The 14246-nt window shown below is 42.7% G+C and overlaps 1 protein-coding gene across 1 annotated transcript in view; it reads right to left on the minus strand.

The window, feature by feature from the left end:
* LOC132818198 (60 kDa lysophospholipase-like) overlaps positions 1 to 14246 on the minus strand; it is a 108742-nt gene that overhangs the window by 63330 nt on the left and 31166 nt on the right. The window contains exon 4 of the mRNA XM_060828975.1: positions 9196 to 9321. Coding sequence (XP_060684958.1) covers positions 9196 to 9321 — 126 coding nt within the window. The remainder of the gene's footprint in view (positions 1 to 9195; positions 9322 to 14246) is intronic.

Below are 14246 nucleotides of genomic sequence, written 5' to 3' on the forward strand. Positions count from 1 at the left end.
GTTTACCTGCACAGGCGTTTGCCTTAGACCGGTTGTTAAGAGCAGAAATCTGCCACGCGAAGGTCAGGCTTTTGAAAAACGCACTGGTTTTAAAGCGGTACCCACCAGGTGAGATCCGTCATGGGGGACTTGAACTTTGGACCACCAAAAATGACCCAATTTCGACCATTACGCCCCGGAGTGCCCTGGTGGCACCTCACGGTCGGCACTGACGTAACTTGGCATGCCCAATTATTACTGGACAGTGTAGCAGTGCACAAGACAGCACTGGATCAAGTGTTTAACCAAGCGCCCGCCCAAAAAGACCTGATATTGACGAGACTAAAAGAGACCTTCACTGATACGGCGCTAATGACCAAAATTTTAAACGGTCTCCTACTCTCGCCGCAGTATTCAGTGCGGCAAACAATAGCCCTAGGGGAACCCCCTACTGATTGGGCACCACCGACCGCCGAAAATTCCCCGGGATGGAAGACGAAACTATTTCCCTATGTCGCCGGCGAATGTCACCCCTCCCAACTTTATTATGCACCCGCTATCCAACTTCACTTGCTTTGTCAACCCCCCACCGATCACCACGGGTTACCCAGTTGGCTCAGTCAGCCGTACAGCCTGCGCCAGGACCTGGCCGCTCACTGGCCGACAAGCAGCCACATTAACAGTAAGCCGCGCAGATTTGTGGTGGTACTGTGGAGGACAGGTTCTCTACAATTGGTTGCCTCTCAACTGGGACGGCACCTGTGTCCTTGTCACCCTTAACGTTCCCCTCTTCATATCCCCACGGGCCCCCGGGGAGTACACTTTTAACGACCCACCACCAAGCCTCACTTCCTCAGCCCGACGCAAACGCGCAGCTGACCCACTCTTGCCCCTCACCAACTCCGACGGAGTATGGATTGATGCTATCGGGCAGGCAAGGAATATCCCTGATGAGTACAAACTGGTGGATGAGGTTGCCGCTGGGTTTGAGAGCTTTCCCCTTTTTTCCGCCATTTTCCCTATCACGGTGAACAAAAATGTTAACCGGATCAACCTCCTCCACTACAATATACAACGACTCACTAATCTGACCCGAGATGCTGTTGATGCCATCCACGAGCAACTCGCACAGTCTTCCCTCATGACTTTGCAAAACAGGATGGCTCTGGACATGCAATTAGCCGAAAAGGGAGGTGTTTGTGCCCTTTTTGGTACCACTTGCTGCACAGCCATTGCTAATAACACCGGCCCGGATGGCAAACTTACCACCACCCTCGTTAAACTACGAGCCCTGGCCACGGAACTAAAACATCAGTCCGGCGTTTCGAACCCCGTTCTCAACTGGCTTAGCTCCGCCTTTGGCAAATGGGGTTCTGTACTAGCCCAAGCAGCTCTAGGCTTGTGCATCTCATTCGCCATCATCATTATTTGTGCATGCTGTGGAGTTCCGTGCCTAAAAGCGCTTGTTTCGCGCACGATTGACCGTACTCTATCTGGCAGCGCCTCCCCTCCACCCATCTACCAGGCCGTAGTGCTACACCATTCACCTGATACGTCCACTTCCCAAACTTCTCGGCCAGAATGCACAGCATCTACCTGTGCTACCCGTACTACGGTTTACGATTTTCCCTCTACATCCTGAACTATTATGGCTGTCACGAATTTGACTACCCCATCTCGCGAGGCCCCCTCTACTCTGACCCACTGCTACACTTTCCCTCACTGCATCTCCTGCACATTAAAACCTTGATTGACCTGGGGTGGGATACTTCGATCGGTCGCGGTTTTTCTGTGTACATTTCTCAAGGCCCTGCCATTCCAGAAGTCCCAATGACTTCCCTCACCAGCCACTGTCTCTCACTACCAGCAGGACACCCCTGCTGCGGTGCAGTGATGCCTGCTGCTCTTGCCTTGAGCAACGTACACGCGTTTTCGGTGCTTATTCTCTATGCTCCTCTCACCCGGCCAGTCAGCAACGTTACGTCTCTCTCCCACTCCTGCCCTATCCTAACCTCATACCCCGGGGATGCTTAGGTCGACAGTCTACGAACGCCTTCGCTCATTGGCAGTCTCTACGCTAGCACTGTCTACTGGCAGCCTACATCAGAAGCTACTGTGTGCCCCGACGACTCGCCTACGATGGTCACATCACCCGGCATCGCTGAACGAATTCGCCTCGCATTGACACTGACCAGCAGCACGCCAGCACCCGGTAGGGTCACGACTGGTTAGCCAATGGCGGGTGGCCCCACACGGATGAGGGCGCACCTAAACCAGGCTCAGTCTCAACTCATGGCCCTGCTCTACACCACTCTCAGTCCATGTCTGTGCCCTCTAATGTGCCGATGAAGTTCTCTACTCTACACCACGACCAGGCCACAGTACACTGCGCTCTGATCACTGCCGAGCCTGAGACAGCTGCTAGCCTCCTGAATTTACCTTTGGATGTTCCGTGGACTGCAGACCTAACTCCCGAACCGACACATCTCCACCTCTCCCTCCCGACCCCAACCCCTTCTTACCTCAACCCCATCACACCCCCTCTCCGTGACTGACCTATTTGTCTTTCTTAGCAACCCTTGCAGGATTCCTATCTCCAGGTTGACACTTCACTTTACGACTAAGGGAGGGCACGGTGTACCCCTATACTATAAGGGGGTGTGGCCTCTTTCGAGGCCAAGGGAGGGAATGTTGGGGAGAATCTGCTATCGGGGTACCTACATTGGGGCTAGGGAGGGGAGCACCATTATTGAAGCAGACACTGTCAGATACCAGCTAAAACACAGCCATGTAAAGTAAACCCAGCCACTGCAGGACTGTCTGCCTGGGGCCACATTCCTGGGGGATTAGAACATGTCCGTCAGTTTCAGATCATCCTGTTACACTCTCATTGTTAATAAAGGAAACCGGTAACTATCGGATAGTGTAAATCGCACCGATACTACACTTGATTGATAAAGTACTTGCTAATGCCTCCGCTGACGTCAAACTCATTCGGGTCCTGTGTTAAATGATAATATCTGTATATTCAACTATGGAGAACTATTGTGAACGCCCAGACAGCCAGACGCATGGCAATGAGGAAACCCTCCCAAACAATAAACTTTTAATTTACAAGATCGGAAACTGCCGAACCCAGGATGTCTACCCATTGTTCAGCACAGCAGGAGCTGGACAGGTATCTCGGGGCAGCCAACAGAGACACTAATCCATTCACAGACAGGTGAACCGACCAATGAAAGAGCCGAACGAGGGGAACCTGACCGGGAACTCAAGGAAGCGCGAAGTATAACTGCACCAGATCCGAAGGGAAAGACAGAACGCCTTCTCCAACGAATTTGCATGCTTTTGAATTCGTTGTACAGTTTGCCAGTCTTGATTCTGTAATAAACGGTGTTTTTGCTCCAAACTCTAGCCGGTTTGATCTCTCCTTCCAACGAACACGTGGAGACGAGACCATACGGTTTTCCGTCCTAACAAAATCTAGTAGAGACATCAATTATGTTCAGCAAGCAATGATTCCCACTTCTTGTTTCAATTAAGACTCTTATAAAAGATTCCTCAAATGCAGGCATGGATATTACCGAATACATTTTATCACTGCCTGAGGTTTTTCAATTACCCCATACATATGAGACAATGGGCAAAATTGAACCAATTGTTATGCAGTCGAGGCCAAAAAAAATGTTAAGTCATGTTCTCCCTGCAATACCGTCTTTCTGTAACCAACCAGTAATACAACTTGATGAACCTCTGCCCATTTCTCATCCATCTGAGTGTGTTTGAAGGTGTCATTTTTAAGATCGTAACTTTCTGGGATACACTCAGATTCTTCTTCTGTGTAGGATTTTGATACAACTGCTTTAGTTTTCACCTTTCCATTGTAATTCTGCTATTTTCTCTAAACGAAAAGTATCAAAATTTTTCCTCCACCTGTTCTTGGTTTTTTCAACCATTTGATTAAAATATTTCTGATAACTGAACTTGTTAATTTCTCCTCCTATTTCAACCTGCTGCTTTGCGACCTTGTTACCACACAGTAAGGAAAATCCCAGGATGTAGTTCATATGTCACCTCGGTAATATGATTTTCCATTGGCTTTTCAACCACAGTGGCATCACTCTCAGTTGTGTATATCAAGAATAAACGATATTTCTGGAACTAGGGACTTTTCTATTGTTGTTACCACCATTTCACCACCTTTCACTGGCCTCTCCAACCTCACTTTATATGATACACTGTACTTCTCACCATGAATTCCAAATATTACCACCTTTCTAGCAATAGTCCTTCTGAATTACATACTTCCTCATGTCTCACCAAAGACTGACTTACTCAACTATCTTTTAAAATCTTAATTTCTTTACCAGCTGGCTGATAACATTTTTCCCCAAATCCACTGTAAATTTCTCACCTTTCACCTTTTAATTTTGTATATACTATGCAAGACAGATCAAGATTAATAGCTGTTTTGGATGTCTAAGGAATTAAGAGGGATGGAGATGGTGTGAGAAGATAAATTTGATGTGGATGATCATGTTCTTGTTTTGTAGGGGAATAGGCTGAAAGTACTGGATGCCCTATTACAATTTCTATTTCATTCTAACTTAATTGAATCATTTAGAATTTGCTATAAGTTAAACAGTTTAAGGTGCAAATGTAATTCTGAATCAAACCTGCTCCTTCTGGCATATGTGGATAAACCTTACCCATGTACGTAAATTCTTTAAAGAGATCAGGCACTTCCTTCTCAACCAGACCCTGATCAGGTTGTATATTCGTTTGCAGCTTTTTTAGCTTCCATTGTCTTTTCCTTTACCACTTCAACAAACTCACTGGCTTATCTTTTTTCTTCTCACATCCATCTTCCCAGTGGTTTTTCTAAACCACCAACACTGCGACTTCACGTGGTCTACTTTATTATAGTGGAAACACCTGAGCTTTTTTTACTTCTCTTTCCACTTCATGGGTTTCCTTTTCATCCTATGGTCGGCTATCTTGACTATCTTCAGTGAGTTCTCCTTTTCTCTTACCATTTGTGTAAACATAGAAATTTTCAGACCATTCATAGATTGCAAAATAGCACTCTTTTATTGTTATCAAGCCGGCTGAGAGATCAATAACCTATCATCCAGAGTATCAATCAAGATGTCTCTGGATGGACTACTGAGAGATCTCTGATTTTTAGCAAGAAGGCACCATATTTTATAGCACTTATTTGCGTAACAATCTCACATGTTCCCTTTCCTACATCGTATAATGTTTCTCTCTGTAATTAAGTTCTCATAATTAGCAATACATTTTAGTCTTATTCTCATAGATCAAACATAGCTATAGATTTAACATGTTTCTACATCTGGTGCCTTTCTCTTGTGTCAGAGCAGATAAAGCTAAACAGTTATCAGTATTTTGTTCATTTTAAGTTCTGTGAGAAAGAACAGCTGCAGGGCTATGCCAAGATTCTTACATTCCTAATTCATTCACATAGTCACTGTGACTGCAGTAGCCATTTTAAACTTACAAGACAAATTATTACAAGATGGAGATTTAAAATGGATATTTTTAATTGTTGATTCCCCTATACTTTATTACTTGAGGATTTCTCCTCTACTAATTTCTATTTCTCACAGATTGAAAGTGATATCAGAAGTCAAATCTCGAACCAACTCATAATTATCTGCCATTTCCACTGCTAATCTTGCAGTCTTAACTCTTTGCTCTTCCACAGTTCTCACTACTTCAGGAAGTAAAGTTTTAAACTCCTCCAAAATAATTCGTTTTCAAAAAGCTCCATATGTTTGACATATTTTCAATGCTCTTAGCCACCTATCAAACTTACTTTGTTTGATTCTTTCACACATTATGTACGTTTGATCAGATTCTTTCCTTTGATTCCTAAAACATTGTCTGTAGGCTTTTGGTATTAACTCACTTGCACATAAGATGGACTTTTTCATGTCATCATACTCCCCAGAAACCTCCTGTGTCAGTGATTTAAATATCTCATCAGCTCTCCCTACCATCTTTGTTTGGATCAACAATACCTATATGGTCACCAGCCATTTCACTTGTTTAGCCACCTTTTCAATGAAATGAAAAGATTTCCACATCCCTCTCGTCGAACTTAGGCAACATTTGGATGTATTTAACAAAGCCCCACCAAGACTTTGGCTATGACGGGATTACTCTCCATCAATGTCTCCCTCACTACTTTTAATTTTCACCTCTACCTTTTCATTTTAAGTTGACTTTGAGTTTTCAGTTCCAACCTCTGAAGTTTTCAAAAGCTCTCCCTTTCTTCTCTTTCATTTTCCCTTTCTTATGCTAGGGCCTTCCTTTCCTTTTTTTTGTTCTGCTTTTAATTATAAATCAAACTGTTTGATTTCCTTTTTGCTTCCTTTTTCTTTTACCTCTAACTCAAGCTGCTTCATTTTCAATTGATTTTTAGCTATTTCCAAAGATTCTGAATGGCATTCCTGGCAATTGTAATTGCTGGGCAATTGCCACAATTATTTCCCCTTTCCTCGCAGACACATGCAACCCCCAACTCTGGCTTGTCTGCCAATTCCAAAAGCTTTGCCTTGCCCACTTGCTGTAAAACACCTAAAGTGATTTCTTACACCCCAGGAAACTTCAGTGACTGAATAAGTCATTACCACACAGGGTTTAAACCAACCAAATGCAACACCCAAAATAAAAGACACCAACACTCATCACTCACTGCCTTTGAATCCAATAATTGGAAACCCAACCTAAAATTAGAGATTTTGAACCTGACAAAAACACCTGTTTTGCTATGAACCAAACTAAATCCTCTCAAAAAAAATCAAGAAGATAGTTGGACCTGACCTTTTTCCTACTTTAAAGGAAAGTGCAAGGCATTGTGTTCTGGATGTAATTCGAATGGTCGAACTACCAGACTTGAAGCAAAGTATACTTTATTCATTCACTACAGTTAAAAGACAACAAAAGAAACAAGCAATTGGAATAACTTGAGTCTGCTGGAAAACTTTACAGTATAAAATAGATTATTCAGCAATTAAATAGTAACTGTGTAGCAACATCCCATAAACACACCCTTGGCAAAGAAAACTTCAGTAAAATAGATTGTTTCACATGCAATTTTAGCAGCAGGAAGAGAACCTCCAGTTTGAAAATTTTTGGAGTGGATAATGAGAGGGAAAAGTCATTTATGAAAATTAGTTTAAAATTTTAAAAAGTCTGTTTATTAATGCTGATATATTTTTATACTTATTTATTTTTATTTGACTAAAGCTTTTCTCCCTTCCATTTTTTGCTTACATTCATTACGTTCTGGCCACTGTGAAATTAAAAATATCAGGGTTGCTACCAGTTCAGTCTGTTTTTCCGATTAAGAATTGAAGATCAGACGTTGGTTTCTGTAAGGTATCTAGTTGTACCACAAATGCCCAGGGCATCTGGTTGAGCTTGCAAATTGGTGAAATCTAATTCTGCAAAAAAAACTCAATCTGTCTAACCTGGTGAAGATTTGGAATGGTTGACTCACTTTTGTGGCAGTGCATCAGTAGATGTGAGGTACATTCAGTGGTACGTACATATTGTAAATGGAGAGATAAAGTGGTAAGAGTAGTTACCAGTTAGGAAGTTGTTCACTACATTTACAAACATAAAGAGGATCTCTTTAACTTCTTTGTCAAAGTCCTTATGTTTAAAAATACCATGTCATTAATTTAAATGATCCAATAATTTTAATTTTCTTCAATTACTAAGTTCCTCCTGTGCTCATTTTATATCTTGTTATTTGGAAAGATTGCGTCATGACAGGACAGGTATGAAAAACTACAAATTTTAAAACTTTTTTAAAAAACTGACTGATGAGCTGCAAAGCGAGTTTGATGACCTTTGCAAATTCAACATAGACTATTGAGCTTCTGGAAACTTGTAATGGGTGAGGTTCTCCTGTTTGATTGACATGCCTAAAGATTGTAGACTCCTTAATACAACATCCACAAGAGTCTTTTCACATGAACTACTGAATAGTGTTCAGTGTGAAGTTGTTTGGGATCTGACCACAGCCCCCTAAATTTACCTGAACTACAATTCCAGATCAGGAATGGTAGTTTGTCAAGTTGCATGACAACAGTATGCAAATATGTTAGAAGTAAGAACCACAATGAGCCAGCATTATGCTCAACATGTCACAAACACACCACAGAATTTACCTTTGCATCTCAATCCACCATGAGGCAACTGAAACATTTCTTCTAGCCTATTCACTCCACATGCCACAATACCCATCCTGTGCACTTCATAAATCCCAGTCCTCCACTGTAATTTTCATTTTCTTGCAGTTTTGCCTGATCCTCATATCTTAGGCACAACAGAATCATGGAAACATATAACCTAAGAGGAGGAGTAGGCCATTCAGCTCTTTGAACCTGTTCCACTATTTAATATGAGAATTGCTGATCCTCTATCTCAATGCCATATTTCTTATTTCTCTCCATACCTTTTGATGCCCTTAAAATGAAAACATTTACCCTTCTCTTTTTTGAATGCACTGGAAAGCTATTTTGCACTGGATATGGCAAAGGCTTTGGGCCCTGCCACTATTCCAGCTATAACACTGAAGACTTGTACTCTAGAACTTGCCACATTGGAACTACCCAGCAATGTGGAAAATTGCTCAGGTATGTCCTTTACACAAAACTCAGGAAAAATCCAACCTTGCCAATTAACGTCCCATCAGCCTATGTTTGGTCATCATTTGTGAGGAGGGTCAAGACTAAAGAACATCACTTTAAGGCAAATTGGATGAGAACTATGAGGAGAAGCTTGTTTTGTGGATTTAACAATTAGGATCTGGAATACACTGGCCTAAGTTTGATAGAGGCAAATTTCATCACGGCTTTTAAAAAAGGAACTGGATAAACATCAGAAGAAATTTCCAGCTCTTTGGGGAAAGAGTGAAGGAGTGCAACTAGCTGAGTTCTTCTTACAGATAGCCAGTACAGACAAGACAATCTTCTTTCTGTTTTGTAACCACTCCATAATTCTATGATACTGACAATATTATAGAGAAAATTAATTATGATTGTTTTACTGATTATTTACATAATTATGCATGTACACATGCCACAGTTACACAATATTCTGTTCATGATGTCACACATTAAATCCTCTTTGTTGCAAATATGGAACTGTAGATAGACTCTAAACCAATGCAACCATTACCTGAGAGGTAGTCAAGATGATGGGCTTTCCTTGGTTTTCACACATGAATGAAAGGGCTGAAGCTGTGTAAGCCATTGTGTCTGTGCCATGAAGAATCACAAAGCCAATGTACTGTTGGTAGTTTTGCTGAGGGAAAGAAAAGTAGAGCTTAGAAGCAGTAGACAAGTTAGAATCTATTGAAAGAATCTACTAACAGCAGGTTAGATTATCAGGAATAGAACCGATGTCTAATTTTACTGCACAATAAATCCAATAGTTAAATTTCACGTCATAGATCAGACACTTTAAGCTTTCAGTATGAATAAAACTGCACAAGGATTCTAAATATTACATTCAAAGATGATAATAATTGATTTGACCATTGGGATGCTATGATACCACCTTAATCTAAAACGCTACGATACAGTTTGGCCATAAAATCTGCATGGCCATATCACATCTAAGTGTTGACAGGCAATCATCTGAGACTTCTCATGCTGACCCCACCAAAGGTTTCCTGCTGAATCTGCAGCATTTCTGAGATGTGGCTGGCAAACCTGCCTTGTCACAAGATGCTGGAAGAAAGTGAGGACTGTAGATGCTAGAGACCAGAGTTGAAAAGTACGGAAGAAGGGCTTATGCCCGAAAAGTCGATTCTCCTGCTCCTCGGATGCTGCCTGGCCTGCTGTGCTTTGTCACAAGATGCCACAATATAAGACCATGAGACCATAAGACATTGGAGTGGAACCAAGGCCATTCGGCCCATCAAGTCCATTCCACCATTTAATCGTGGCTGAAGGGTGTTTCAATTCCACTTACCCGCACACTCCCCGTAGCCCTTAATTCCTTGCGAGATTAAGAATTGATCAGACTCTGCCTTGAAGACATTTAATATCCCGGCCTCCACTGTGCTCTGTGGCAATAAATTCCACAGGCCCACCACTCTCTGGCTGAAGAAATGTCTCTTCACTTCCATTCTAAATTGACCCTTCTCTAATTTTAAGGCTGTGCCCATGCATCTTAGTCTGCCTGCCTAACAGAAACAACTTCCCAGCATCCACCCTTTCTAAGCCATGCATTATCTTGTAAATTTCTATTAGATCTCCCCTCAACCTTCTAAATTCTAATGAATACAATCCCAGGATCCTCAGCCGATCATCATATATTAGGCCTACCATTCCAGAGATCATTCGTGTGACTCTCCGCTGGACACACTCCAGTGCTGGTATGTCCTTCCTGAGGTGAGGGGCCCAAAACTGGACACAGTATTCTAAATGAGGCCTAACTAGAGCTTTATAAAGTCTCAGAAGCACATCGCTGCTTTAATATTCCAACCCTTTTAAGATAAATGACAACATTACACTTGCTTTCTTAATCATGGACTCAACCTGCAAATCAACCTTTAGAGAATCCCGGACTAGCACTCCCACATCCCTTTGTACTTTGGCTTTATGAATTTTCTCACCATTTAAAAAATAGTCGATGCCTGTATTCTTTTTTCCAAGGTGCAAGACCTCACATTTGCTCACGCTGAATTTCATCAGCCACTTCCTGGACCACTCTCCTAAACTGTCTAAATCTTTCTGCAGCCTCCCCACCTCCTCAGTACTACCTGCCTATCCACCTAACTTGCTATAATTGGCAAACTTCGCCAGAATGCCCCCAGTCCCTTCATCCAAATCATTAATATATAAAGTGATAAATATCACTTCTCATTGGCTGCCATTCTGAAAAAGAACCTTTTATCCCAACTCTCTACCTCCTGTCAAATGACCAATCCCCAATCCATACCATTAGCTCACCTCGAATACCATGGGCTCTCACTTACTCAGCAGTGAGGCACCTTATCAAAGTCTAGATAGATGACATCCACTGGGTTTCCCTGGTCTAACCTATGTGTTACCTCTTCAAATAATTTTAACAGGTTTGTCAGGCATGACCTCCCCTTGCTAAATCCATGCTGACTTGTTCTAACCCCACCCTGCACTTCCAAGAATTTAGAAATTTTACCCTTAACGATGGATTCTAGGATTTTACCTACAACTGAGTTTAGGTCAATTGGCCTATAATTTTCCATCTTTTGTCTTGATCCTTTCTTGAACAAGGGGGTTACTACAGCGATTTTCCAATCATCTGGGACTTTCCCTGACTCCAGTGATTTTTGAAAGATCACAGTCAGCGCCTCTGATATTTCCTCAGTCACCTCTCTCAGAACTCTAGGATGTAGCCCATCAGGGCCAGAAGATTTATCAAGTTTTAATCCTTTTACCTTTTCTGGCACTTTCTCTTTTGTAATGGCTACCATACTCAACTCTGCCCCTGACTCCTTAATTGTTAAGATATTATTCATGTCTTCCACTGTGAAGACTGACACAAAATACTTATTAAATTATTCATCTATTTCATTATCTCCCAGCACTAGCCTTCCTACATCAATTTGGAGTGGCCCAGTTTGTACTTTTGCCTCTCGTTTGTTTCTTATATATTGAAAGAAACCTTTAATATCATTTCTAATATTATTGGCTAGCTTACCTTCATATCCTCTCCTTCCTTATTTCTTTCTTCGTTATCCTTTGTTTATTTTTGTAATCTTCCCAATTTTCTGATTTCCCAATGCTCTTGGCCACTTTATAGGCTCTCTCTTTTTCTTTGGTACATTTCCTGACTTCCTTTGTCAGCCTTGGCTGTCTAACCCCTCCCCAGATAATCTTTCTTTTATTTGGGATGAACCTTGTTCTGTGTCCTCAATTCTACCCAGAAACTTCTGCCGTTGTTGCTCCACTGTCTTCCCCACTAGGCTCTGCTTCCAGTCAATTTTCGTCACTTTCTCTCTCATGCCCTTGTAATTACCTTTATTTAACTGTAACACCATTACATCCGATTTTGCCTTCTCTCTTTCAAACTACAGACTGAACTCTACCATATTATGATCACTGCCTCCTAAGTGTTCCCCTACTTTAAGATCTTTTATAAAGTCTGGCACATTACACAGAACTAAGTCCAGAATAGCCTGCTCCCTTGTGGGCTCCATCACAAGCTGTTCCAAAAAGCCAACCTGTAAGAATTCCATGAATTCCCTTTCTTTGGGTCTACTGGCAACATTATTCACCCAGTCCACCTGCATATTGAAGCCCCCCCCATAACTTTGCCTATCTATTTCCTGGTTCATTTTGTGCCCCTGGTCCTGACCACTGCTGGGAGGTCTGTACAGAACTCCCATTATGGTTTTTTTGCCTTTGTGATTCCGTAATTCCACCCACACAGACTCCACATCATCTGACCCTATGTCATTCAGTGCCATAGATTTAATCTCATTCTTAACTAACAAAACAACCTCGCCCCCCTCTGCCCATTGTTGGGGATAATCTGCTATCGGGGTACCTACATTGGGGCTAGGGAGGGGAGCACCATTATTAAAGCAGACACTGTCAGGTACCAGCTAAAACACAGCCATGTAAAGTAAACCCAGCCACTGCAGGCCACATTCCTTGGGGATTAGAACATGTCCGTCAGTTTCAGATCATCCTGTTACACTCTCATTGTTAATAAAGGAAACCGGTAACTATCGGATAGTGTAAATCGCACCGATACTACACTTGATTGATAAAGTACTTGCTAATGCCTCCGCTGACGTCAAACTCATTCGGGTCCTGTGTTAAATGATAATACCTGTATATTCAACTATGGAGAACTATTGTGAACGCCCAGACAGCCAGACACATGGCAATGAGGAATCCCTTCCAAACAATAAACTTTTAAATTACAAGATCGGAAACTGCTGAACCCAGGATGTCTACCCATTGTTCAGCACAGCAGGAGCTGGACAGGTATCTCAGGGCAGCCAATAGAGACACTAATCCCTTCACAGACAGGTGAACCAACCAATGAGAGTACCGAACGAGGGGAACCTGACCGGGAACTCGAGGAAGCGCGAAGTATAACTGCACCAGATCCGAAGAGAGAGACAGAACGCCTTCTCCAACGAATTGCATGCATTTGAATTCGTTGTATAGTTTGCCAGTCTTGATTCTGTAATAAACGGTGTTTTTGCTCCAAACTCTAGCCGGTTTGATCTCTCCTTCCAAAGAACACGTGGAGACGAGACCCTACGGTCCCGTCCCAACAGATGGTGAGCCTGAACGTGGGAAGGGAAAGAGACGACCGCAAGTTGGCCACGTTGGCGGACCGGAGGGCAGACAAATTTTCGGCCGAACTTTTAAAAGGTGAGGAAGCGCCTGTTAAAGCAAAGACTTCCAGTAGGTAAATTTTTTAGTTAGTCAGTCTTTGTCTGCTCCCTGATCCTCACCAACACAAACAGTACTTTTAAATCAGTTTGGCAGCAACGTTGCAGAGTCCATACTGGTAAGCTATTTTCTCACTTCTTCACTAATACCTGCCTGTTCTTGCGGTACTGAAGTGACTAATTGATCCGTGGCTAGCCTTAAGTTAATGCGCAGTTCTTGAGTTGAGTTTTACGCGTGGATTTCGGATCCTGGACGCGGTTTTTGAGTTAAGTTAATGCGTGGATTTCGGATCCTGGACGCAGTTTTTGAGTTGAGTTTTACGCGTGGATTTCGGATCCTGGACGCGGTTTTTGAGTTAAGTTAATGCGTGGATTTCGGATCCTGGACGCAGTTTTTTGAGTTGAGTTTTACGCGTGGATTTCGGATCCTGGACGCGGTTTTTGAGTTAAGTTAATGCGTGGATTTCGGATCCTGGACGCGGTTTTTGAGTTAAGTTAATGCGTGGATTTCGGATCCTGGACGCAGTTTTTGAGTTGAGTTTTACGCGTGGATTTCGGATCCTGGACGTGGTTTTTGAGTTAATGCGTGGATTTCAAGCACTTTAACTCTGACAACTATCGATAGACACACTCGCTGCTAGCATCCTAAGGGGACAGAGGGCGGATCTCATCTCCTGGATAGGGTTTACCTGCACAGGCGTTTGCCTTAGACCGGTTGTTAAGAGCAGAGATCTGCCACGCGAAGGTCAGGCTTTTGAAAAACGCACTGGTTTTAAAGCGGTACCCACCAGATGAGATCCGTCATGGGGGACTTGAACTTTGGACCACC

Source organism: Hemiscyllium ocellatum, chromosome 8, assembly GCF_020745735.1.
Source record: "Hemiscyllium ocellatum isolate sHemOce1 chromosome 8, sHemOce1.pat.X.cur, whole genome shotgun sequence".
Taxonomy (NCBI): Eukaryota; Metazoa; Chordata; class Chondrichthyes; order Orectolobiformes; family Hemiscylliidae; genus Hemiscyllium; species Hemiscyllium ocellatum.